The sequence below is a fragment of the Phaenicophaeus curvirostris genome, chromosome 5, assembly GCF_032191515.1.
Source record: "Phaenicophaeus curvirostris isolate KB17595 chromosome 5, BPBGC_Pcur_1.0, whole genome shotgun sequence".
NCBI classification, from domain to species: Eukaryota; Metazoa; Chordata; class Aves; order Cuculiformes; family Cuculidae; genus Phaenicophaeus; species Phaenicophaeus curvirostris.
Window position 1 is genome coordinate 29,722,995 of NC_091396.1, and position 26,706 is coordinate 29,749,700.

Genomic DNA, 26,706 nt, shown 5'->3' on the forward strand with positions numbered 1-26,706 from the left:
GCAGGACAGGGATATTCCTGATCCATCCTTACAGGGGTTGATCTGCGGAAATCTCAGGTTCAGAAAGAATGTTTCAAACAAAATATCACTGCTTGGTAGAAAGAGTTTTAGCACAAATCAGGGCACTGACTGACTTGCTAGGAGCAAATGATGCTCACCTAGGAGTTCAGAGGTGGCTTGCGTATCAAACTGCTCTGGTGCTGAGTGAGTGAGCTCAGTAAGTGCTGCTTAAATTACCACAGTGCCAGAGCTATGGGAAGTGCAATCAAACTTTCTAAAGGATCCAGAATGAGCAATTGTATTTCTTCCTTACTCAGGGTTGGAAGAAATATGTAATAAAAATGGAAGTAGTAGATTCAGTGATAAATATCATATGTCAGGGCTGAATCAACATAGCTTTTACAGAGCCTGAAAGGCAATCTCCTCCCCAGCTTTCCTCTAGGCCCCCTTCAGGTACTGGAAGGTCACTATAAGGTCTCTTCAGAGCCTTCTCTTCTCCAGGCTGAACAAGCCCAACTCTCTCATCCTGTCCTCATATGGGAGGTGCTCCAGCCCTCTGATCATCTTCATAGTCCTCCTCTGGACACATTCCAACAGCTCCATATCCTTCTTATGTTGAGAATTCCAGAACTGGACACAATACTCCAGATGAGGTCTCACAAGAGTGGAATAGAGGGGCAGAATCACCTCCCTCAGCCTCCTTTCCATGCTTCTTTTGGTGTAGCCCAGGATACAGTTGGCCTTCTGGGCTGTGAGTGCTCATTGCTGGCTCATGTCGAGCTTCTCATCAATCAGCACCCCCAAGTCCTTCTCTGCAGGGCAGCTCACAATCACGTCATCCTCCATCCTGTACCAAAATGCTGCAGTCCCAGCTCCTTGGGAGTCCTCATTATGGAGTAGCCCTTTCCTTGCTGTTCCCCTGTTTGTCTTGGTTGTCTTTCTAGGCAAGCCTGGGAGTGAGGCAATGATCTATGTTGCAATGTTGAAGTGGAGCTAGGGCAGAGCCAGAGGAATATTTGATTATGAGCTTTCCAAAAGTCTTTAGGAGGACTCATCAAAAAAATATTAAAATTTGAAAATACTTTTGGGAAAATGATGCAGCTAAATGGCTTATTTTCCTAATGGGCCATCAAAGAACCTCATAAATCTATTAGTGTATCGGTATGTGTAATCTATGAAGGTGAACAGTGCAGTAACAAGGTGCACATGCTAAAATAGTTTTGAGATGCTTTGGGATGAAACTGGTGCATAACTTCTCAGTACAGTTTACAGGACAGACTCTTTATTCTTGCAAGAGTTTTCAGCAGGAAGCAGCTACTGGTCTGTACTGGGATAGGGATCGAAGGAGTGAACAGGCGGCGAGTGATGAGGAGTTCTTGACTGTTTCTGGAAATGCGTCCCACTTGCACAAACGTCAAACCACTAGAGGGCAGCCTTAGGCCTGGACTTCTGTTACGTGCCTGAACCACCCATGAATAAAACAAAACAGTAGGGCCGGTCACCGGTTTCAGATCAGATTTTATCAGAACCAGGGAAGCTATAGACCAGGCAGCCCCATGTGGCTCAGCCTCTGGGTACTTAGTACTCAAATACTGACACCAAGCTTTGTAGCTTGTCTTCAGGAACCCGACTTACCCCTTGCATAGAGTTGAAAAACTACAGTGAAGTTCTCTTCAGCTTACAGCTGCTTTAAACCAGATAAAACCAAGTTAGCTGTGAAAGATTCAGCTGGTTCTTGTCTCTAACCATCGTTTCAGGTTAAGGCTCACTGACACCTGTAGTTATCTCCAACACAGTGTTTGGGCTTGCGCCTCTCCTTTCTAACAGTATGGGATCATTCTAGCACTGGAAAGGTAAGAGGGAAATGGTCTAAAACAGTAGAGATTACATTGCTGCAGGAGCAGTTTAGAAGGAACTGAGTCCAAACACTCATCGGTTTCAAAATAATTCCAACACATCTCAGTATTTATACTGGAGATTTTTTTCTTTTAATGAATAAATCTCTCATTTAAATAAAACTGTCTAAAATTTCTGTGCTTCTGATGATATCTATTTCTGACACAGAGCTAGGAAAAGATGTATACTTAAACATCCAACAGGTGTTTGTTTTTTCAAGCTTTCTCATTTAATATTATGCCAAGAAGGACCTGGATTACATGGTGAAAGAAGTGTTCATTCTCTGCTGCAGACTGAAGATGAAACTAAGTAAGCATCACTAAGAACGTGATAAACACTACTAAAATTACCACCAAAGAGCAGTGATAGAATATCTGGCAGATCAAGGGCAGTACGGCTAAGAATGAGAAATGTCAAGAGTGTAAGAAAAGGTGTACAGGAGAAACAATGCAAGTTAAAGCTGTGAAATCAAATCAATTGCATAGATAATGCGACCAAGACAAACATTATTCTGCTAGAATATCAAAGCAGATGGTGTAGACAAGGAGCATCAAAAAGGAAATTTGCATATACAAGACACCTTCTGATTATGTGTTATCAGGTGATATAGGTCTTTGGTCTATTAATTAGCCTTGAAAAATACCCAGTTCTTTCTGGTAGTCAGGAAAATTAATTAAACCGTGGGATAAATCTCCTGACACATGGGTTACTCTGGTTTGTGGTCTGCAACAGGAGTCAGTAAGGTATTACAGCCTTTCATAGAACAGGTGTGCAAATCTGCATGGTAGAACTTCAAAGGGCCCTTTTGGCCCTCCTTGGTGCACACCTGGAGTGACCCAGCTCCAGGGACTGTATGGTCATGTAGGCTTGTTCTCTCGTGTTTATTGTCTAAATAACTTCTGTTCTCTCTCCTGTGTTTGGTAGGAACGGTTGGACTCGGTGATCCGGTGGGTCTCTTCCAACCTGGTTATTCTGTGATTCTGTGATTCTGTGATTATGTGATGGGTACCAGCGTAAATGTGCTCCTGTGACTCCTTCTCTCTCTCATTTGAACCTGCCCTTGAATAGACACAGAGGTTGCTCAGAACTGTAAAGGAGGAACGCTGGTTACCCCTGTAACAAAACTAACGAGAGCTTTTGAACTTCATCCTCTTACCAGCCAAAGCAAAAGGGGTCCTTTATATCTGCACCTCACTATTGTTGTAAAAATCTACACGGAAATTATAACTGTAGAAGGATTGTGGAAGTCACAGAAATGTGGAATATTTTAGAAAGTTTAGGAATAAGTTATTATTAGGGTAAAATGAAAATCTCAGTAGCAAAGCTTTACATAACATCAGCTAAGATTTTCCCAGCTTGACTTCTTAAAAAAATGGACCAGCCCATATATCTGTCCAGAGAGGTATACTTTGCCATCTCAATCTGCTGTGAACCACATAGATTCCTCTGAATTTTGCCTTTCCAGACAATTCCAAAGATTTTCTTGCTTGTTTCTTAAAGACATGATGCAGCAAATCCTTAGGATTTTCTGTAGCACCTAGGTATTTGAGCAGGGTCTGAAGCTGGGAGGACAAAGCAACATCTGCCTGTCTGTGGTGGTGTTCATGTGGCTTCAACATGAATATTCCAGTTGTGTGGCTTAGTTTTGCAGTGCGAGTTTTCTAGGATTCAGCCTGCCTTTCTAGGCTTGTTTCCATTCATGGACATCAAAGGAATGAGGGCTTCCCAGGTGGTGGGAAGTGAAAAATCTAGGAGCTGGTGGTTTCATTTATTTGTAGACTCCACAAAGATATGCAATCACTGCTTGTGATGATTATAGTGCAAGATATGGTTTTGGAAAGACAATTTCAACAAACAATCGGATTCAACTCCTGGCCATCAATGCCTGGCTAAGAGTTGTGCACAGAGGTGGAATGCTGACAGGTGGGCTCAGCAGAGTGGCTCCTGGCAGCAAGGTAAAGAGTTTCTAGTACAAGTAGTCAGCATGGATGGATCAAAGAGTTCCTTGACATTGAGTTTTGCTGTAAATAGACTGCTACTGAATATCCTGTCCCTTGGTTAGCAGTGAGGGGACTTGGAACAGCTCATGGGTACTTCTGAGAATTAAAGATGAGTCACTTAAAGGTTGCTGGACTTTCTTTCCTATTGCTCCACATCCTCTGTTTTCTGAAGATAAATAAGAAATGAGAGCTTGGAAATTCTCTTGAGAGGTCCTGCAGCTTGTTTGTTTTGTGAAAATACTTCTTGTTATCTAATTTTGTTACACTTGTTAACAACAGCAGCAGCTTTCCCATGAAACTTGCCCCAAGTAAACTAACCACAGCTTTGAGAACTGAGCTGCAGAGATCATCATCTCAGAAACTTGAAGATTAAGTACTTTCTTCTACCAACTTGTTTAGCATTTCTTTATAGCCTTGCACGAAGTAAACCTGTCCAGATGTGTCCCTGCTCTCAGATTTTTAGAATTTACATTGCTGCTGCTAAGTTGTTCTGGCTATATTAAAAGCAGTTAAAAACTTTTACTGCTGTGATTATGCATGGCAGAAGTTTTCTTCTATGGATATAAGCATTTATTAAAAGATATGCTTTTTTTTCCCACAGATAGCTACAAGAAACAACTACTTAGGTGAGTGTGATTGTAATTATTATAGAAATAAATGTAGATTTTGTTGGGGCTGCTTCTCTATACCTCATTGTCATTATTTTGTATATTTTTCTCTTTGAAAATATTTTCCAGCATCAAGGGAGAATAATTCATAGAACTCAGATGCATTTAAAAGTCACATTCAGTGTAATTTTTTATGCTGTTGTGATGAAGAAATTAAGATTTATTGAGCAATTGCTACAAGGAATGTTCTTTTCCATATGTAGCCTCAGCAAATCAGAATACTTTTAACCTTGATATGGTTTTAGCTTATCTATGTGGTATAAGACACTTCCCCGTCTTCTGTATCTAGGACTGTTGCACATTTTTGACATAATAACCAATAGCTCTTCTCTACGAGAAATGTATTCCAAGTATTTTGGAGTCAGAACTGAGAAGCGTCACAATATCTTATGTCAAATTAACAGTTAACCTTGGAATTTAATAGCTTCCATGCATTCAATACACATGATAAAAATAGTTATTTCTTCAGTATGATTCATTACATTTTTACTGAGGTCAGTTATGATTACTATTTAATTCCACAAGCTCTAATGAAGAGAACAATGAGTTGTGATACTTAGCCTTTCACTTTGAAGGATCCCAAAGAGTCTTAAGCTAAAATATATTTACTCACAACTTTGATTACAGCAGCACTGTAACATCTACATTAATATGAATTTTTCTATCTAGGAAGCAAGGCAGACCTAACAAGACTTAGCATATTGTGAATACTAAATTCACTCAGTCTTATTTTACTAATCTTTTTTCAAATTGTAGGGAAACGAACTTCAGTGAAAGAAATTTCCAAACATACAAAAGCTTGGTTAGTTTATATCTCTCATCTCCCTTTAGCACATCTATTTGCCTTCTCAGTGCCTTGTATGTTCTTTATTTTCTTCATCTACCAGGTAGTGAAATAGCTGTGCATGAAGGAGACATCCTCTTGAAAAAAGGACGATGCAGTGCAATTAACTGTGAGAGCTGTTTATGGCCCAAGTCACAAGATGGACTTAAGGTTCCAATTAATATCTCTTCTGATTTCTGTGAGTGTGTGAAAATGGAAGCTGTAAAGTTAGCATTGATCTTCTGGTCCATATACTCTATTATTTTATGTTTCTATGATGTGTACCAAAAGCAATCTTTCTCCAAAAGAGAATTTATTGACATGTCCCTTTTGCTAATCTGTTAGCCCTATGGTAGTTTGGCTAAGAGTCCAAGCATTTCAGCTAGAGACATTTAAAATGTGCTGTTACTCGGGCAGTAGTTGTTATATAAATACCAGCTAAGTAATTTTATTTACAATTCAAAGTTAAAATGTAAATTTTGTTAGTTCATTCCTGCTAGCTACAGCATACTTTGGTATTTAGCAAGTACAGAAGAAGAAATATGATTTGTTCACATTATGAATGTGTTTTTGTCAAAATTACCACTGGGAGCACTTTTTCAAACACTATAATTTTCTTTCAGATCTCTCATAGAAACATTCCTGCACAAGAAGTCCTGTAAGGCAAAAATGGAAGAAAAATACTTGGAGTTATTTTTTCCCTTATTATTTCCCTATAGTCAGTCAAGAGTTCTGTCCCATGCAAGAGGCTGCAGGACCAATGCTTTAGTCTAGAAAATTGCATTCTGAAAGACTTCATATGGGTTGTGCAGATCCTCCATCTCTCCTCTGCTGAGGTTTGTCTAGTCTGAGGCTTCCATACAAACCCTTCTGAAAAGATCCCAACTTAAGAGAAAGTGGCACGCAAGTGAAATGCAACTTGTGCCCGATTCTCATTCCTGGGGGAACAGAATCTGTATCATCATTTCAGCTGAGGAAAGCCCAGTCTTTGCGCTATTGGGCTGCTCCTCTGTCAGTGTACCTCCAGAACTGCAGCATATACTTTTGTGGTTAGGTGATGGTTATTCCATCTACATCCCTCTCCCCAGACTTTAAGATGAGAAAACTGAGATACAAATAACTTGTAGATAATTCATAACTGAGGAAGCCGAACTAGGCCAAAATATTCAAAATTAGATAAACACTGAGATCTTTATTTGGTACCTAAATAGAAACACTGTGATTTTCAGAACCTGTGAACACAGGCTGTCTCAAGTGATTCCAAGGAGTGTATAACAAACATCTGTTCTCTCTGATAAACAAAATAGGGTTTGGGTGCTTAGCTGCAGTCAGATGGCTCATTTGGGAAACTTTAATCCAATTATTTGTACCTGAAACAGTTTCATTTTTTCCATTCTGTCTAATGGAACAAACAATGCCAGTCTTTGGTCTACATCAGCTGTCTCCTACAAAATATAGGGCTGGCTACAATTCGTAAATCCCCCTTTAGAGGTCAAATCAACTTGAAGATCTCTGAAGGCTTTGTGCCCTTTTTTTTTATTATACTTGTATGAGAAAAAGTTAATGACTATAGTGAAGTTTTAAAGAAATGCACCCCATCACCAAAGGTTGTTTTGGATTAGCCAAGGACAATTTCTTTTGCCCCTCTCTCTTTCTAGCAGTGACAGAGAGGTCCTGGATTGCTGATGCTCTGCAAGAGGTTTCCACACTGACCTGTGTGCAGTTTGTAAACCGCACTACGGAAACAGCCTATGTGCATGTTGAATATGGGCAGAGGTAAGCTCTCTGTCTCCTGGAAATAGAAGCCTTCAGGAGGTCTTTCAGCTTCTTTTCTGTTTTGATTTGGATTTAAGTAATTAACCTTTTTTATCCTAGAAGTGAAGATTCAGGGGGCAGGTACAATGTTTCATTGTTCTTTAGATATATTTGTAGTTAAATATAATGGGGTAAAATTCAAAATGAGCTATTGTCCTTAATTGTCAAACTTTAAAGAAGTGTAACTGTTAAAGGTTCTTTGCTAAACTACTTAAACTGCTTCACCTTAGTTTGATATAGCCATTTTGCAGTTTTAAAATTTGTCATACTCATCACAAATGATTTATTCTCCCCACCCCCCACCCCCCCCCCCCCCCATAGTTTGGCAGCTTTCAGAAGCCTTGATATCTCATTCCAGTGGACAGTGTCCACTTCTGTGGCTGCATGTATGGACGCCCTTGGTGGCATACTCAGTACATCTACTTCTTTGCATTTGATGAACCCAGAAAAACCCAGGCGGGGGCGGGGGTCCTGACACGCTGGTCCCGCGCGGTGCCTGACGGGAGGGGCCGGTCCCGGCGGCCACCGCGGGAGATTTGAACAGTCCCCCTGGGAGCACGGCAGGGTGAGAAGGTGGGGTGTAGAGAAGGCTTAGAGATTAGACAGAAGACGCCAAGGACCATGGTGGCTACCCGGCAGAAGATTAAAGCTGCTCTGTGTGCTGCAGCAGGCAGGATGGATGCTGCCACCCAGACAGAGCCACAGTGGGTGCACACAGCTACCCAGACCCTGGGCTGCAGGCAGTGCCCCCCTCCCACACCAGCTCGTGCCTCTGTTACTGGCTCCACTTGTGAAAGCTGCGCTCGAGTGGGGGAACTCCTTCACTTGGTGGAGGAGTTAAGGGAGGAGGTGAAGAGGCTGAGGACCATCAGGGAGTGTGAGAGGGAGATAGACCAGTGGAGCAGTGCCCTCTCACTAACTCAGCAGCCTGCTGGAGCTTGTGTGTCCAAACACCATCCACCTGCAAACTGCAAGGTTGGGGTTACAAGAGATGGGGAATGGCAGCAAGTTCCTGCCAGACAAAATAAACCTGCTCCCCTCACCCAGACGCCAAAACCCCAGATTCCCCTGGTGAACAAGTACCAGGTGCTGCAGGTGGAATCCAACCCTGAGGATGAGGATGATGGTTCCCACAGCCTAGAATCCTTCCCTAGGCCGCACCATCCTCAGAAAAAGACAAAAACCTCCTCCATCAAGAAGAAGAGGAGGGTGATTGTTGTAGGGGACTCCCTCCTAAAAGGAACGGAGGGACCCATTTGCAGACTGGACCCACTCCATAGAGAGGTCTGCTGCTTACCAGGGACATCAGTGAAGGAGGTAGCTAGAAAACTTCCTTCCCTGGTCCACGAGACAGACTAGTATCCTCTGATAGTAGTCCAAACTGGTAACAATGATCTAGTAAACAAAAAGACCAAAACCATCAAGAATGACGTCAGGGCCATTGGGAAAATGATGGAGGGCTCTGGGGCACAAATAGTATTCTGCTCCATCCCAAGGCTAAATAGAGAGGAGCAGGAAGTCAGGAAGAAGAATTTGATTAATGCCTGGCTCTGAGCCTGGTGTGAGGAGAGGGGCTTTGGCTTCTTTGATCATGGGGTGGCTCACACACCCCCAGGCTTTCTTGCTAAGGGTGGGACATGTGTGCCTCCTAGGGGGACTAAAGCCCTTGGTAGAAACCTAGCCAAGCTCATAAATCAAGCTTTAAACTAGATGTGAAGGGGGAGGGGGTTGAGCCCAGGCTAGACAGGAACGAGCCTGGACGTGGGGCAGTGGTGATTCGGAGAGGGTGTGCTGGTGTGGGCCACCAGTACCTCACAACACAGAAAGTGGGGGAGAACACATCTGAGGGTGCTAAGGGAGATACGGGCACTCTGGAGCTAGCTACTCCAGTTACCAGGCAATTGGGAACAAACTCTGTTCACTCTAAGAGGGCTGAAGGCTCGGCAGCTCAGCTGAAGTGCATTTACACCAATGCATGCAGCATGGGGAATAAGAAGGAAGAGCTGGAAGCTGTCGTAGGGCAAGGAGCCTATGATGTCGTTGCCATCATGGAAACGTGGTGGGATGACTCATATAACTGGAGTACAGCTATGGTGGGGTACAAACTTTTCAGGCGGGATAGGAAGGGTAGGAGAGGAGGCGAGGTAGCCCTCTTTGTAAGGGAGGACTTGGACACCATGGAGATGGATTGTGGTGATGAGGAGATTGAGTGCCTGTGGGTTAAAATCAGAGGGGCCCACCAGAAAGTAGATTTTGTGATGGGAGTCTGTTACAGACCACCCAGCCAAGGAGAAGCAGCTGATGAGCTCTTCTATAAACAGCTGGGGTTAATCTCTAGATTGATGCCTCTCGTTCTTGTGGGAGACTTGAATCTTCCTGGTATCTGCTGGAAGTACAATACAGCAGAAAGGAAGCAGTCTAGGAGGTTCCTGGAGTGCGTGGAAGACAACTTCCTTGCACAGCTGGTGAATGAACCAACAAGGGAGGGTGCCCTCCTGGACCTGCTGTTTGTGAACAGAGAAGCCCTTGTGGGGGATGTGGCAGTAGGTGGATGCCTAGGACAAAGTGATCATGAGATGATAGAGTTTTCTGTTCTAGGTGAAGCGAAGAGGGTGGTTAGCAGGACAGTAGCATTAAATTTCCAGAGGGCAGACTTTGAACTCTTCAGAAGGCTGGTTGGCAAAGTCTCATGGCAGACAGTACTTAGGGGCAAGGGAGCCCATGAGGGCTGGAAGCTCTTCAAAAAGGAAATCCTAGCAGCTCAGGAGAAAGCCATCCCCATGTTCCGGAAAAAAAGCCGGCAGGGGAGAAAACCAGCTTGGTTGAACAGAGAGATCTTGAGTGATATCAAGAAGAAGAGAAACGTTTATGGGCTCTGGAAGAGGAGACAGGCCTCTTGGGTGGAGTACAGGAGGGAAGTAAGATTGTGTAGAGAAAAAATCAAAAGGGCTAAGGCTCAGCTAGAAATCAGATGGGCAAAGTCTGTGAAAGATAACAAAAAATCTTTCTATAAATATATAAATAATAAAAGGAGGACTAGGGAGACCATACAGTCCCTATTGGATGCAGAAGGAACAACAGTGACAGGGGATGAGGATAAGGCTGAGGTACTTAATGCCTTCTTTGCCTCAGTCTTTAATTGTAAAGAAAGTTGTTCCGTCTGTGTACAAACCCAGGAGCTAGAGGAGCAAAATGAGGCTCCCATGATCCAAGAGGAGGTGGTCAGAGCCTTGCTAGATGGACTAGACACCCACAGTCTATGGGGCCGGATGGGATTCATCCAAGGGTATTGAAGGAGCTGGCGGATGTGCTGGCCAAACCCCTTTCCATCATCTTCCAACAGTCCTGGAAGACTGGGGAAGTTCCACTGGACTGGAGGCTGGCTGATGTTGTGCCCATCTACAAGAAGGGTCGCAGGGAGGACCCAGGAAACTACAGGCCTGTCAGTCTGACCTCAGTGCCAGGGAAAGTCATGGAACAGGTGATCTTGAGTGCTATCATGAAGCACATGCAAGAGAACCGGGTGATCAGGCCCAGTCAACACGGGATCACAAAAGGCAGGTCTTGCCAAACTAACCTGATGGCCTTCTATGACAAAGTGACTTGGCTGCTGGATGAGAGAAAGGCTGTGGATGTGGTCTTCCTGGACTTCAGTAAAGCCTTTGACACAGTTTCTCACAGCATTCTGCTTCAGAAACTGTCAGCCTCTGGCCTGGACAGGCGCACACTCTCCTGGGTGGAAAACTGGTTGGATGGCCAGGCCCAGAGAGTGGTGGGAAATGGTGTGAAATCCAGCTGGAGGCCAGTGACAAGTGGGGTTCCCCAGGGCTCAGTGCTGGGTCCAGCCCTGTTCAATGTCTTTACCAATGACTTGGATGAAGGCATTGAGTGCACCCTCAGCAAGTGTGCGGATGACACTAAGCTGGGTGGAAGTGTGGATCTGCTGGAGGGTAGGGAGGCTCTGCAAAGGGATCTGAACAGGCTGGACCACTGGGCTGAGTCAAATGGCATGAGGTTTAACAAGGCCAAATGCCGGGTCCTGCGCTTGGGGCACAACAACCCTATGCAGTGCTACAGACTAGGAGAAGTCTGTCTAGAAATCTGCTTGGAGGAGAGGGACCTGGGGGTTTTGGTTGACAGCCGACTGAATATGAGCCAGCAGTGTGCCCAGGTGGCCAAGAAGGCCAATGGCATCTTGGCTTGTATCAGAAACGGCATGACCAGCAGATCCAGGGAGGTTATTCTCCCTCTGTACTCGGCACTGGTGAGACCGCTCCTCGAATACTGTGTTCAGTTCTGGGCCCCTCACCACAAGAAGGATGCTGAGGCTCTGGAGCGAGTCCAGAGAAGAGCAATGAAGCTGGTGAAGGGGTTGGAGAACAGGCCTTATGAGGAGAGGCTGAGAGAGCTGGGGTTGTTTAGCCTGGAGAAGAGGAGGCTGAGGGGACACCTCATTGCTCTCTACAACTACCTGAAAGGAGGTTGTAGAGAGGAGGGTGCTGGCCTCTTCTCCCAAGTGACAGGGGACAGGACAAGAGGGAATGGCCTCAAGCTCCACCAGGGGAGGTTTAGGCTGGACATTAGGAAAAAATTCTTCACAGAAAGGGTCATTGGGAACTGGAACAGGCTGCCCAGGGAGGTGGTTGAGTCACCTTCCCTGGAGGTGTTTAAGGCATGGGTGGACGAGGTGCTGAGGGGCATGGTTTAGTGTTTGATAGGAATGGTTGGACTCGATGATCCTGGAGGTTTCTTCCAACCTGGTTATTCTATGATTCTATGATTCTATGAATGTGACCATTTTGGTGATTAATTGCTTATTCTTAGCTGCTGGTCTTCGGAAAAATTGGAGGACGTCAAGCAGTAGGCCTGGTGAAAAATTGTTGCATGGATAAATGCAATTCAGCATGAAATGAACCACTCACTGGGTTTCATCCATAAACACGCATGCAGTGACCGGGACAGGTTTATCAAGATTATGTGGGAACACATTGTAGCAGGTATGTTCACTAAATCTTAAGAGAAAGCATATACTTTCAGATAAAGAAGACTGTTTCTTTTATGAACAGCAATGCAAATATGGTTAATCGTTAATGGTTAATGTTGGCTGAATTGCGGCAGCAGCACATTCAGTGTAATGGAATTTCTCATTCATTTTTTGTACTAGGGAAATATCTGTGTCTACACCTAGGTTAGTTTGGTCCTCCAAGGCAGATGCAAAGTAGCTCTACATTCTTATTTTGATTGCCATCTAGAGCCCAGACTCGCCTTATATCCAAAATACCAAGATCACTAGGAAAGCAAAATGTTGTGGACAAGACTATGGGACTTGTAGCCGATGTGGTGTGAAACATGATAGTTGGAGATCTTGATAGGGGTCACACAGCAACTCTATCTATCTCTGACAAAGCAGGGAAAATAGGGAAGGCAGCAGGTGGACATCTTGGGACTGACAGTGAACGAGTGTGCATAGCCTAAAATGAAGATGAACAACCACTAGCATGAGCAAAACTCTGGGGCCTGGCATCCTGTGAGAGGGAGGACTGCAATTATTTCCTCCTTGAGGAGAAAATAATACACACTGCCATGAAAAGAAGGAGCAATAGGGAGCAATCAGGATTGTAGGGGAAAAACAAGTGAATGTTATTTAAGGAAGGGAATGCAAGATGAATGGTTTGGGCATGTGCCCTTGGTCTGTGTGCTGGAGACATGGGAGCATAGACAGAGCTCCATGCTTTGGGGTGGGTAGGGTAGAGAGAATTGCAGGAGGTCCCTGGTAAAGCAAGAAAATGGTACATAAAAGAAATTATGGGAAGAAAGGATGCAAGGAATCACTTATCTGATAACTACGAGAGAGCTGGACAACCCACAGAAGTTGTAAAAAGATAATAAGTGTACTTCATTCATTACAGAAAATAACAGTAAATTAGGCAGGGCAACTGAATACCAAATTCTAATAAATGTCTTCCACAAATAAGATATTAAACTCTTCTATGTCATGCATAGCTGAAAATATATCTATTCCTCCAGATGGAATTTGATTGTTTATATTGCAAATTCCTAACACACTGTCCTCCAGACTTTTTCAGCTATTCCTGTGATATCCTAAGTAAATTCCATGTGTACTGTTCTATACTGAGGTTTCAGCTCTAGTGTTAAGGTGTAATTTTGCTATGAATTGTTTGCCATTGCAAAAGAAGGGCATACCGTGTTTGAAATGCTAGCAAACGATGTGCTGAGGAAGAGGACCTGGAAACATGAAGTTATACCGAAGACAGCAGACACACATAAAATCTTACACTAATTTGGCAGGGAAGTCCACAGGTTTAGATGTCATTATTCCTAAAGGATACAGGAATTCCACACTCTGACTCAGGCACAGTACCATGAAAGGAGAAAAGAGGGGGAAGAGGTGCAGATGACAAGACTATACAAAAGAAGATGGGGTATATCTTCAGTGTTTTAACAGCATTCACCTCGAGTGGAGGCTAAGACTGGTGTAACAAGGGAGTTAGAGTGCAGAGCATGTGCAGCACAAGTACAGTAGAGAAAAAGTACAAAGGTACATACACAGGGAAAAGGAAACAAAGAAACACAGCTATGTTCATGATGACTATTAGTGAACATCTCCTGTAAAAACATGCTGCTCTTAATAGTGCTGATGGCAGAACTCCCCCTGACCTCGGTGTTGTAGACCTACACCTCAAGACCTTTTGCAGCTTTCCATCTCTCCCACACAAGCTGTTTCTCTCTTGCCAGGACTGCAGTACTAGGGATGTTTGCTGGATTTTGTTTCTACCCAACAATTCCACTTGGAAGCCATCCTACTTCTTTGTTTGACAAAATGTAGCCTGGTTGGTTGCTGTCCTCTTGGCTACTTGAAACTCAGCTTGTTTTTCCCAAACTTTTTTTTGACCACAATGTCAAGGTTACACAGCATTTCTTCATTATTATGACTGCCCTCTGCAAGTCATTTTCAAGGGCCAAGACATTTATTTTTTTATGCAGTGAATGAAGAGACAGCCTCAACTGTTTTCATAAGACTTATTAGGCCTGTCAGATGCATTATTTAAATTGATTTTCATCCAGTTAAGATTGGATGGCTTTCCAAAGACAAGCAAACATCAATCACTGGGCTCAGTAACAGGGTATCTAGGTGAAATTCTATGCTCTTCTTACACAGAAAATAAAATTTCAGTGATATATGGATAATAAAATGAATACAAAGTCCCAGTTCACTTCATAGCAGTTAGATGGTTTGAATCTTTCCCTGTGTATTGCATTAAACCCAACATGTTTTCTTATTTCTCAAGATTTTCCACAATGCTGGTGGAGTTTGGAAGTGATGAAAGCACTACAGCCACAGGATTCAGAGCCTCCTACAACAGGGGTATGAACACTCCTTTACAGAGCTTGGAGAACAGCATTAATATTATTTGTATGGAAGAACTGAGAATTTTGACCATGTACTCCAGAGTAGGTTTTCTCCATGTTGTTCTTTACACTTCCACAGCAATTGCTAATGCGGAAGCCTAGGTAATGATGGAGCTGAAGGTTAGCAGGAAACAGAAAATGGAGTGTTGCATGGGTCTCATGTTAGTAATCCTGAGAACCCACTCACATTCTTCTGAGAGCCTCTGCTAGGCCTCTTCACACCTTTAGAACCAATTTCTTTTAATAAAAACAATGCAACAGCTGTAAGTAATAGGAACAGCACAGCCAAAGAGCACAGTCTGCAGAACTCAACAAGAAATCTCAACCAATGACATGTAATGCCAGTATCTGGGTAGTATGTTATACTAAGTTTTGTGGCCTGTTACGCAACGGGAGAGATAAAAACCTTGGTTAACTTATGATTTCTTAATTAAAGGCTGTTGTTATGCTACATGAAACACAGTGCTTACTGTAGTCATTTAAGGAGTGTCTATTATGGACTGCTGGATAAAATTCTGTTGTGCTGCAACAGTTTTCAGTTAGAAGGCAGTAACCCAAATAACTTCTTATCACCTAATTTCAACTCAAAAGTCAAACTTTTAAAGCATAAATTGAAGAAATCTTAGAAATGTGTCACTTTTACTATTTTTGCATTCATCTTGATGGAGTCATTTCTAGATAGTGTTACGAGTAGCTTGATAATGCAATCTTGAATACTTGAGCTAATTCTTTTCTGAAAGTGCAGTAAGTTTGTACTATTAGAATGCGATGCTGATGTGGTAACACTCAATAGTAAAGACAGATGTAGATTCAGATGCAGCTGTTTCCTCTCCTCCAAAGGTTATTTAGCAGCCATTTCTTAGTTCCTTCAATACAGCTGCTGATACAAAGTACTATGCAAAGAAATAATATATTTCAGCAGTAGGATTTCTTGCTAGTGCATTTTTTCTTGAAAAAAGAATACAATAAGCAAGTTTACTTCTACTGGTTTTAAATACACCCATTCTGATATCCATATTTATGTATTCTGTGTGGAGAATAGCAATTTGGATCTAGTTCCAGGAAACAGTATACTCAAAGTCTAGTTTCAAAACTGTCACAGGGACAAAAATATCAAATTTCTCTGTTTTTCTCCTTTACTTCTCAGTGAATTGTGGAAATACTTTCACAGATTCAAATGGAGTCATCACCTCTCCAAACTACCCCAATAAATACCAAAAAAAACCAAGCGTGCTTCTGGGTCATCAGTTCTCTAGTAGGATACAGGGTAAGACACAGATTAATTAATTTGTGAATTTCATGTTTACTCTAATGGAATAATTTTTGCCTTGGAGAATAACAGCTGTAATGCCAGTTTTTGAGTTGGCAATCTCAGAGTAAAAAACTGAACACAAAAATCCAGTTTAAGGTCTTGTGCTGGATCTTGGTACCTAAGGTGTTCAGCAAGGGAAAACCTTTACATGTCCGTGGGAACTTATGAATTTAGTTTGTAATGGTAGGCTTTGTTCAGAATATCTAGCTAAGAGTTCCCCCTAGAAAACTGAAACATTGAACAGGTGCTGGTTTTGTATTTCTCTGGAGAAAAGAATTCAAAGTGTACAAGATCAATCTTGTCCCTTGCCTCTCCTTCCATTCCAAATGCCAATGAGCTAAGCAAATAATTTGCTACTAATTTGCATTACAATATGGGCTCAGGATGTGGAGAAAAAACAAAATAAAAAATTATGTCTACACATAAGGAATTTGACTATTTGTACTTGCTACATACATGTGTAAGAGAAAAGGATATAACTTGACAGCAAAGTGCTTTGGTTGTATTTCCTCCAGATATCTCTCAAAATGTTATCCTTTGAGCTGGAAGATAGTAACAGATGCATCTATGACTATTGCTCATTCATGATGGAAGCCGAACTACATCACCTGCAGTTGGCCCTTATTGTGGGACAGAGAAGGTTGCAGACTTTACTTCCACTGGGAACTTTGTGCTGGTTGAATTTCGCAGTGATATAGTTTGGGAGTTGCCTGGATTTGTTGTGAGTTACACATTTGGCATATAATACTATAAGATTATATAATACTATAAGATGGGAGTTGGAAAACACAGAATGTAAGTAAGAGATCACCTAGCCACAGGTAAAAGTCAAGATACCCCCAGTTTCAGCAAAATATAAATCTCCTCAATACCTTTAAAAAGCTTGAAGCTTGGTCTTATGTCTCAAGTAATGTACCTAACCTTAATGTGCACTCCAGTATGTACACACAAAAAACTTGAGACGTGTTTATTTGTACTTTGAAGCCAGCCTCACTTATACAGTTCATATAGGCACCTTAGCTTAGCCTGGAAATCACCACTTTACACCAAAGGTGCAAACCAGGATGTTGGTACAGCACCTCAGCTCAAAGAACTGCACTACTCCACTGTGAGATGAGACACGTCAAGGAATAGATTTAATTAATGATTAAGAGTGGCATGAACAAGCAGTGAGGGAGAAGGAATAGAGTGAAGCCCCTCTTCTTGCCAGTTTGCTGTGGGCTGTGGCAAGTATTGACGTTGTCCATGAGGTATTGCCAAAATATATTTTAACAACAAGGACTGAAAACCTAATGCAAAGTCCACTGAATGTGAGTGGAGTCAGTAATTTCGGAGAACATATTAAGTGCGAAGTACCTTGTCTGTAGAGAGAAATCTTCCACCTCTGACATCTGAAGAGGAGAAAACAATGACCACTGTAGACAGCTCACAGTCTGCTTTGCCTTGATGTATTCAGAACTAAACGCCAGTACCAAACTGGAAAATGCCGAAACATAACACAAAAAGTTCTTGTTCTGGTTATGCCTTTATGAAGAAGGGTGTATAGAAAATGCCAGTTTGCTTGCTTGGTGCTAGAAAGGCAAACAACAAACTTCTGGTTTATGCTGAGTTTCGGGGTTGGGGTTTTTTAAAGGATCTGTAATATTTTCCTTTAAAAGCACTGGTTAATTTTCACCCTCAGAAGAATGATAATTGATAAGTTGTGGACATCAGGGCCTAGAGCTTACTTTCAAGGTGGTTAAAGTGCATGAGCAGCAGCCAACAAATATTTGTAGTTCTTACAAGTTAATGTGTTCTGGCTATAAAACATATTCCTTCATTTAATTTACCTTGCTATTTAGATTGGCATATTTTGGGAAGATGCAACAATTTCAGCAGCATGAGAGAAAATTAAACCCTATTTCTATTTTTAACCATAACTTCAGACTGTACAAAAGCTAATTCTCCTCCCTGAGTCTGAGGACTTTCACAGAGGTGAAAAAGTAATAACCCCATGACAACTCAGTGTATACAAAGTTGAATGGGTCCCTATTTCATATATCGAAGGCTGAACCACTTTGTAACTTGAGTATTACTTTAGATTTCCTTCCCATGGCCTGATCACAGAATCACAGAATCACAGAATAACCAGGTTGGAAGAGACCCACCGGATCACCGAGTCCAACCGTTCCTACCAAACACTAAACCATATCCCTCAGCACCTCGTCCACCCGTGCCTTAAACACCTCCAGGGAAGGTGACTCAACCACCTCCCTGGGCAGCCTGTTCCAGTGCCCAATGACCCTTTCTGTAAAGAATTTTTTCCTAACGTCTAGCCTAAACCTCCCCTGTCGGAGCTTGAGGCCATTCCCTCTTGTCCTGTCCCCTGTCACTTGGGAGAAGAGGCCAGCACCCTCCTCTCTACAACGTCCTTTCAGGTAGTTGTAGAGAGCAATGAGGTCACCCCTCAGCCTCCTCTTCTCCAGGCTAAACAACCCCAGCTCTCTCAGCCGCTCCTCATATGCTCCTCATATGATGTGGGGTTCTACATTGATCCAATGTTTTAGATCTTGACTCATATAGCAAAGGAGCATGAACATGTTGAAAAAGCAATGTACCATATATAGGAACATTAGAATTCCAAGTTGTACCTAGATCTATGGTTTTAAGTAGGAGTCTGAGATGTGCCAATGTGACTTAATCTAGGTACTTTATTTGTAAGTGAGCCCTTCCTGCAGGCAGGTTGTAAGCCCTGAGGGCACACAGCCTGGCTGAAGACTCCAATCTCTTTTGTTCTGAAAACATAAATTAGACCATAATGATGTAGAAGTGCATTCCTGAATGTACAGACAGGCTGAAATGTAATGTGATTAATAAGTTCTCTCTTTCATAAGAAAGGTGTTTCAGTCTGGGATTTAAAGGCTCCGCTTTTCAAGGGTTCTGTTAAGGGTCCTAGTTAACCACTTTCCTTCAGGGACATGCACATTAGCTGGAGCTTCCACATGCTCCTAACCACCTCCTGACCCTCCACAGAAATCAAAACCTTCAGCTTCCCTCTAATTATGGCTCAAATCTCTGGTTTCCTGCCAGCAGTCTCCATGTTAGTTATACATTACTCTTCTATAAATCTGTGGCCCACCAAACAGGCAGATGCAAGATACAAAACATCCTGATGAATGGCATCCATCTTATAATAACTGCTGCTCACTTTCACCCACAGTTAGTTGTGAATCTTACAAGGGAGAAGCTGTAGAATTCATGGACCTACTAAGGGTCCCCAGCTGCAAAGTGTAAGGGGACTTGCATCCAACAGACAATAATCCTCCCACAACACGCACTGCATATATATACACATATATAAAAAAATTGTTTATAAGCAATGTCCATTAGCATTCATATTCTGAGATATATGAATTCAGAATGAGCAGCCAGTGGACACAATGAACAGAATAGTCAGAAATTTAGGATTCAAATAGGTGGATTTTAAGAGGTTCTAATGAAACTTCAGCATTCACTTAATGCAACTTTGAAATCCAACATGTGAGAATTTAATGTTGAAAAACAGAGGTATCTAGCAGTGATGAATATACATATGTATTCCCATATAGCTACATACCTCATTACACAATGGTATTACCTTAATTGCAGACCACACTTCCACAAACCTGTGCGTGTGGAAGGTACAAGAGTGTTTGTGTTTGTGTACCCAGTCTTACTTGCTCTGGGACTGCCCAGGCTCCTACCTGGGAGAAAAATCAGGGCCTATCAGTGGTATCCTTTTGTAATCTGTAAGAACCAAAGCAAAGATCTGTCAGTCACTGCTGTAAGAGAAAAACAGCCTGGAATGAGGCGCTACAGAAAGACATGAAAAAAAAAAAAAGAAAAAAACAAAGAAACAAACCCACCACCACCACTCTTAGTGAGGGGTATTGTGTTTAATTTAGAACATATTTCCTTTACATAAGTAAATAACTGTGGCTGAGATGATGCTTGCTTGCATGACTAGAATCGCAGTGCCTGATAGAAAATAAGGACAGCTTTTGGCATGCTGATAGTACAGTTGGTTCCTCCTCTAGAAGAAGAAAGCGAGCCTCCTGAAACAGAAGTACTGAAACTTAGTTTTCAATTTCACTGCAGTGATGAGGTGCCCTTTTAACCACACTGAACTGCAAGGGGAAACATTGCAGTCAAAGAGACTTAGTAGGCAGACGACCACACTTTGAATGAATTTGAACTTTTTCAGACCAAAAGTTTTACTTCTAGATATGCTCCATTACAGTAGTCAAACCCCAAGATTATCAAGGACAAGCCTATTCTGAGGCAAAGTTTCACAGCAAGTGAGAGAAAAACACAGTATTTGCAGCTATAACTGTGTAGGACAGAGAACGTACAACTTACTGTACAACTGAGTTTGGCAAGGAGAAGGCATATGGACCAAAGACTCTTAATATCTCCTGCACTTCAAATAGAAACTGTAATTCTTATGGCATAAGTAATCAAATAGGATTTCAATAACCGGAGTTCCCTTTATCACGGGAAACATCTGCAAGCAAGAGAAAAAAATAAAGAAAAGCTGCTGCTGTTCAGCTGCCAAATGGACTTCAGGTGCAAGAGATGGAGGAGCTACGGGAGCCGGGCTCCCTCTGGTGGCAACAGCAGGGGAAGGGGAATGCGACTCCCTCTTCTCCATCCGCTGGAGAGTGAGGTCTTCTATCGTGATTACGACTCTCGGTTCCATCCAGCAAAGCCAGCCGGGGTGTTGCTACACAGGCAAGTTCAATTTCTCTAACTGCCTTACTTATCTTTGTCAGCAGCGCCCTCTGGACGGTAAGGTTCTTTGGGTCGCTGCTTGCATTTTGTATTAAAAACGGCACTCCAAATTTCACCTGTCAATAGGTACATTGCACTATAAAATTCAGACTGAAATTTCCTCTTTTCCTACTGACCAGCTTAATGGCAAGACAACATCAAATGAAGTCTTTTATTTGAGTAAATTCTGCTTTATATTTGTTCCCTGCTTTATGCAAACAGAACCTGGAATTTCAGGGTGTTCTCTAATATAATTGCAGAAGAGGTGCAAAGTTTATCTCCCAAGCTTTATACAGTTGTTCTAAGACCCTGTACGCAAACACTTAAGAGGGGAAACCCATATTTTCTCCCTTTACATTTAGCTTTGTTCAGATATTAATGTCTTACTAGAAGAGTAGATCCATCAGTTTCCTAATTTAATTGTGTAGGTCATTACAGTGTGGGCTTATCTATTAAACTGGAAAGAATGGGAAATGTAACTGCAAACCTACAAGATTAACAGGATGGCTCATGGGAGCTATGGTACCTGTTACTACACTCAGTAACATTTTTTTTTTTACCTACACTGTCGGCCATTCAGTTCTGAAAGAATCCAAACAAACACTGGCAGCAGTATTGGCTGTGGATAACCGGTGCTTTGCAATTCAGCTGATTTCATGCTCTTCTGAAACAGGACCTCAACACAGGATTATGGCAAAAAACACAGTAATGAGTGCAAGTCTGTCACCATCAGAGCCGGGGCTTTTTGTCTTATCAACACCCAACTACAGCTAATGGGCAAACCCACAATACCTGACCAACTGCACTGGCAGTACTGGGCATGTGGCACACCCCAGTGTGCAAGGCAGCAATGCCAGACCCAAAGTGACACCACTGGCCACTTGACCCCACCACTGGCTGACTGACAACTCCAGCACTGGCTGCTTATTGACTCCACCACCAGCCACTTGACATCTCTTGCACAAGGCTGCGGACAGGCCAGGGCAGGGCTCAGTGTCCTCCTGGACAGCGGGGGACACTGCCACCCCCTCTGCCCTTCCTGCTGGAAAATGGAGTCGTGGGGTCACAAGTGGTATCCCCCAGGGGTTGGTGCTGCATCCAGTCCTGTTCCATATCTTTAGCAACAACCTGGATGAAGGCAGTGAGTGCACCCTTAGCAAGTTTGCAGGTGACAATAAGCTGGGAGGAAGTGTCGATCTGCTGGAGGGTAGAGAGGCTCCAAACGGATCTGAACAGGCTGGACCAATGGGCTGAGACCAATGGCATGAGGTTCAACAAAGCCAAATGGCACAAAGACTCTTTGCAGTCTTACAGATGAGGGGAAGAGTGGCTGGAAAGCTGCCCAGAGGAGAATGACCCGGGGCTGTTGATTGACAGCCAACTGAACAAGAGACAGCAGAAGGCCAGTGGCATCTTGGCTTGTATCAGAAACAACGTGGCCAGCAGGTCCAGGAAGGTTATTCTTCCCCTGTACTCAGCACTGATGAGACTGCACTTCAAATCCTGCGTTCAGTCCTGGGCCCCTCACTACAAGAAGGATGTTGGGGCTCTGGAGCATGTCCAGAGAAGAGCAAAGAAGATGGTGAAGGGGCTGGTGAAGACAGAACAAGTCTTACAAGGAGCAGCTGAGGGAGCTGGGGTTTTTTAGCCTTGAGGAGGCTGAGGGGTGACCATATTGCTCTCTACAACTACCTGAAAGGAGGTTGTAGAGGAAGTGAGCTGGCCTCTTCTCCCAAGTGACAGGGGACAGGAAAGGAGGGAATGGCCTCAAGTTCTGACAGAGGAGGTTCAGACTGGATATCAGAATGAAATTTTTCACAGAAAGGGTCATTGGGCACTGGCAGAGGTTGCCCAGGCAGTTGGTTGACTCACCAGAGTCACCATCTCTGAAGGTATTTAAAAGACGGGTAGACGAGGTGCTCAGGGACATGGTTTAGTGGCAGATAGGAATGGTTGTACTCGAAGATCCTGTGCGTCTTTTCCAACCTGGTGATTCTATATGAATGGGTCGCACCGTGGGGCATGCTGGGAGCTGCAGTTCGGAGCATGACGCGCTGTGGGGTACGCCGGGAGCTGTAGGCAGGTGAGGCTCTATTTCCCAGGCAGGCAGGGAAAATGGATCGTCCCCTGTGGCCCCAGATCGGTCCCTGCTCCTTCCAGCCGGGGCTGCGCAGCCCCTGTGTTTTCGGCCCGGTTTCCTGCCCTGCTGCCTGTGGCCCCGGAGTCCGGGCTTGTTGCTTTTGGACTTTCGGCTGCCTTGGAAAACACCCATCCCCTCGCTGAGAGGGCGGTGTGGTGTGGGAATGCGGTGCTTCTCTTGGAGCTGGAAAGCTAGTGTGTGCTAAGAGAAGAGAACCTCGGGCAAGTGCGCTTTCCTCACCACGTAGCTCTGCTGCCCCAGGGCTGAGCTGACAATTCAAAACTTCCCTCTGTTGGCCTTTTGCCACCATAAGTACTGCTGTGGTTGGGAGCTGAGCCACAAGGCAGGGAGAAGGCTCTTGGTGCTCCTGATGTGCACATGGCTCTCCAGAGGAAAACGAATTGCTTAGTGTTGGCGGCGAAATTTAGTCTGCCAGAGAAGTTGAATTCCTGCAGGCTTTAGCCCTTTTTCAGTGGTCCTTAGGCCAAATCGTTGGGGAAATTACTTCAGCAGCTGAAACCTCTTGTAGCTGAAGTAGGGACAATGAGTACTTGGGCTTTTCTGGTTTAGGCTGTGACAATCCACTGTGGCTCAGCCCTTCTTAGGAAAGTTCTCCTGAGCACTTTGTGCCCAGACAATCCCGCTCAGGTCTGATTCTCAGAAGTGTCAGGCCAGTGACCAGCTTGCTATACCACAAAGAAGGCAGTAGCTTGCTTCCCTGTGTCTGTAGTCCTTCTCGCTTGCAGAGGGCAGGTATACAAGGGTATGAGAAGTGGTCAATGAAAAGACTAGTTGGGTAAGTGAGGATATTGGTGTGCAGGAGAAAAGATGGCCACTTTTGTCCTCAGTCCCCTGTTTCTGTGCACATAAGTTGGATGGCAGACTTGCGGAATACTTTGAAAGAACCGAAAACATAAACACAGACACACGCATCTAGGAAAACAACTCTTTTGTTCATTCTGTGGCTCTACTTTACCTGGAATATTTTCATTTTCTGACTGATGTCCTAACAGAAGCATTTCTCAACTGCGCATCAGGGGAGGTTGTACTGTGACTGGTGGTTCTGTTGCTGTAGAATCCCGAGGAAAATGTGGCTTTGGTGTTGAGACTATAAAACAAGAGAGGAAAAGATATTGGCCTTGTGTCATCATAGTGATGGTTGGCTGTCTATTATATTCCACCCCTAAGTGTTACCAACTCTGAAGACTGCAAATGATATGGCTTGGCTCTCTCCACAGCCAGCTGCCTTTGAATTCAAGGGAGTAATTTGACAGAATGCTCTAAGATGGAATTTCTGGGAGGTGCTTCCTCCTTCAGGCAAAGATCACCGGCATCCTGGCGAATGAAAAGCATGAAGCAAAAAGTTTACTAATTACAAGAAGTCAATTGCACAGAACTATCTGTGCTATTCCTAATTGGTGAGTAAGCTTACTCTACAGATCTGCCCATCAGCTGACCACACGTTCACCTAGTTTCACCAGAAGAACTTCAGCATACGTGTTTGTCGCTGAACCAGCATGACTTCTCATTGACAAAGCATCTACAAAAGCATGGCTGAGAATGTGTTCACAGGCATAACTTGCTGGGTAGTCCGCTTGTAGTCTCCAATGCATGCTTATCTAAACCCTCTGGAAGGAGCCCAGATTGACAGAGCCAGATGATCATTTTTGCATACAGACAAAAGTTGCTAGCTGATACCTGCTTATGTCTCAAGTCTGCAGAACATGAAGAAGGCATAAGATTATTTTTGTTATGCAATTCCTTTCATTTTTACAAAACTCCCTTCATCTAAATAGCAAGTATAAAATAACATGGTAGAAATCTCCGTCTTTGCTTTTTTTCCACTCGGTAGCACTCTCCAGCATGAAGATCACCAGCAAAACCAAAATCAACTACTTAAAAAAAAAGATTTCCTAAAGTTGAAATAAAAATATCAAAGCCTGAACTACTAAATACATTCATGATTCAGTGCAGGAATGACTGACGAGACAGACTCCAGATAGATGTAAAGCAGAGACACCTATTGTTGCAATTTACAGGTTTATATATATTTGCTCATGTATCCACGTGCCTCCCATAGCAACCTGATAGGTCCAAGCCTATTGTCCACATGCTTGCAAGCACCAGCAACCAACCTTAGATTGGTTGACCCACACGCAACCTCCAAGTGCTGTTTCCATCCTGATTTATATCTTTCCGATGCTTACCTCCTTGTTATGTCTGGCTTGAGTCCAGCTTCCCACTCCTACAACCCAAGGTCAGTTCAAGGTCCCCAAGTCAAAGAGGTATCGAATAGGTCTACGTTGCTATCGCTAATTCCCACATTTCCCCCTTTTTTTAACTTCAAGCAACCAAACTCTCTTGACGGTTGTTTCTAACGTTTTCCAACAACATTGCATAATACATGGTATAACTAACAACAATACTAATACAAACATTAACAACAGTACAACTCCCAATATTATGAAGTGGAATGATTGTCTTCCTTTTGACATCTTGATATCTTGTCTCCTGGGAGGTATAGGCGGACTGCTTGGGCTAGTATCCATTGTGGTCCAATATCTGTTAAAACACAAGCATGCCCCCTTCTGCATACCAGCAATTCAAATGGTCCTTTCCATGTTTGATCTATTAAATCTTGTATTTATACTGACGGTCTTTGATTACTTTCTAGAGATATGTGTACAGGCTTTCCAAAGTGTACTTCAAATATGGGTTTATCAAACGGTCCTAAATTTAAATGATTAATAACATATAAGGCTTTATATAATTGTTCATGAGGAGTACGACCTTGGCTCCCTATCTTTAGTTTGTTAAGATACATCTTGATAGTTTGGTGGGAACGTTCTACTATTGCTTGACCTGTAGGGTTGTGTGGAATGCCTGTGATATGATTGATGCTCCACATATTAAAAAATGATTGTGTTGATTTGCTGACATACACTGCCCCATTGTCTGTTTTGATGGTTTTGGGGACTCCCATGGCTGCAAAGGCAGCACAAAAGTGGGCTTGTACATGGTGGCCTTTTTCGCCTGCATGTGTGGTTGCCCACGTCATAGATGAATATGTGTTAATGGAGACGTGAACGTTTCTGTCTCCCAAACATTGTTATATGTGTTACAACTGTTTGCCGTAGTTCTCGTGCTTGAATACCTCGAGGGTTTGTCACAGAATGAGCATGAGATTGAAAAGGTTGACAACCTGCACAGGACTGGACAATTTGATTTGCTGCTTCATGAGTTAAATTAAATTGTTTGCATAAAGCCTTAGCTGACTGGTGGAAAAAGTCATGAGAGAGTTTTGCTTGCTCAATTGAATTGGGCAGCGGTGTAGATGTGGTTATTCTAATTACATTAGCTAATTTGTCTGCTTTCATGTTACCTTCTGCGACAAATCCTGGCAGTGAGGTATGACTGCGGCTATGTAAAATACAATAAATATTTCCTGCGGATCAACAAAAGCCACAAGCATTTTAACAACAAAAATAATGATTCACATAAGACATTTCAGATACACTCTTTCCATTCATCGAACTAAACCAGCAACATAAATAGAATCCGATACCACATTAAGTGGCATCTGTTGCCATGTTTCAAAGGCTAAAATAACGGCTGCTAATTCTGCCAGTTGTGGTGATCCTTCAATTGTAGTTATTTTTTCATGCCAGGCATTATCACTATACCAAGTAACCACCGCCCGACCTGTGTTCCCTGAGCCATCTGTAAAGACAGTTAAGCCTTCGACTGGCTGGTCTTGATACAACGATTTTTTCAAGAATTTCTATTTGTTGACAAAAGGTAAATAACTTATGAGAGTGTAAATGGTTGTTTTC

General features: G+C 43.1%; 1 protein-coding gene across 1 annotated transcript; it reads left to right on the forward strand.

The window, feature by feature from the left end:
* Nucleotides 1-1,235: 1,235 nt before the first annotated feature.
* Nucleotides 1,236-16,691, forward strand: LOC138720676 (astacin-like metalloendopeptidase). Its single transcript, XM_069857026.1, is given in 14 exon segments — nt 1,236-1,413; nt 4,227-4,337; nt 4,502-4,522; nt 5,452-5,586; nt 7,046-7,163; nt 12,027-12,031; nt 12,034-12,094; nt 12,096-12,199; nt 13,856-13,889; nt 14,513-14,589; nt 15,781-15,848; nt 15,850-15,900; nt 16,461-16,518; nt 16,521-16,691. Coding segments are annotated over 14 exon segments (1,191 nt in total). The 3' UTR covers nt 16,691.
* The last annotated feature ends 10,015 nt before the right edge of the window (nt 16,692-26,706 follow it).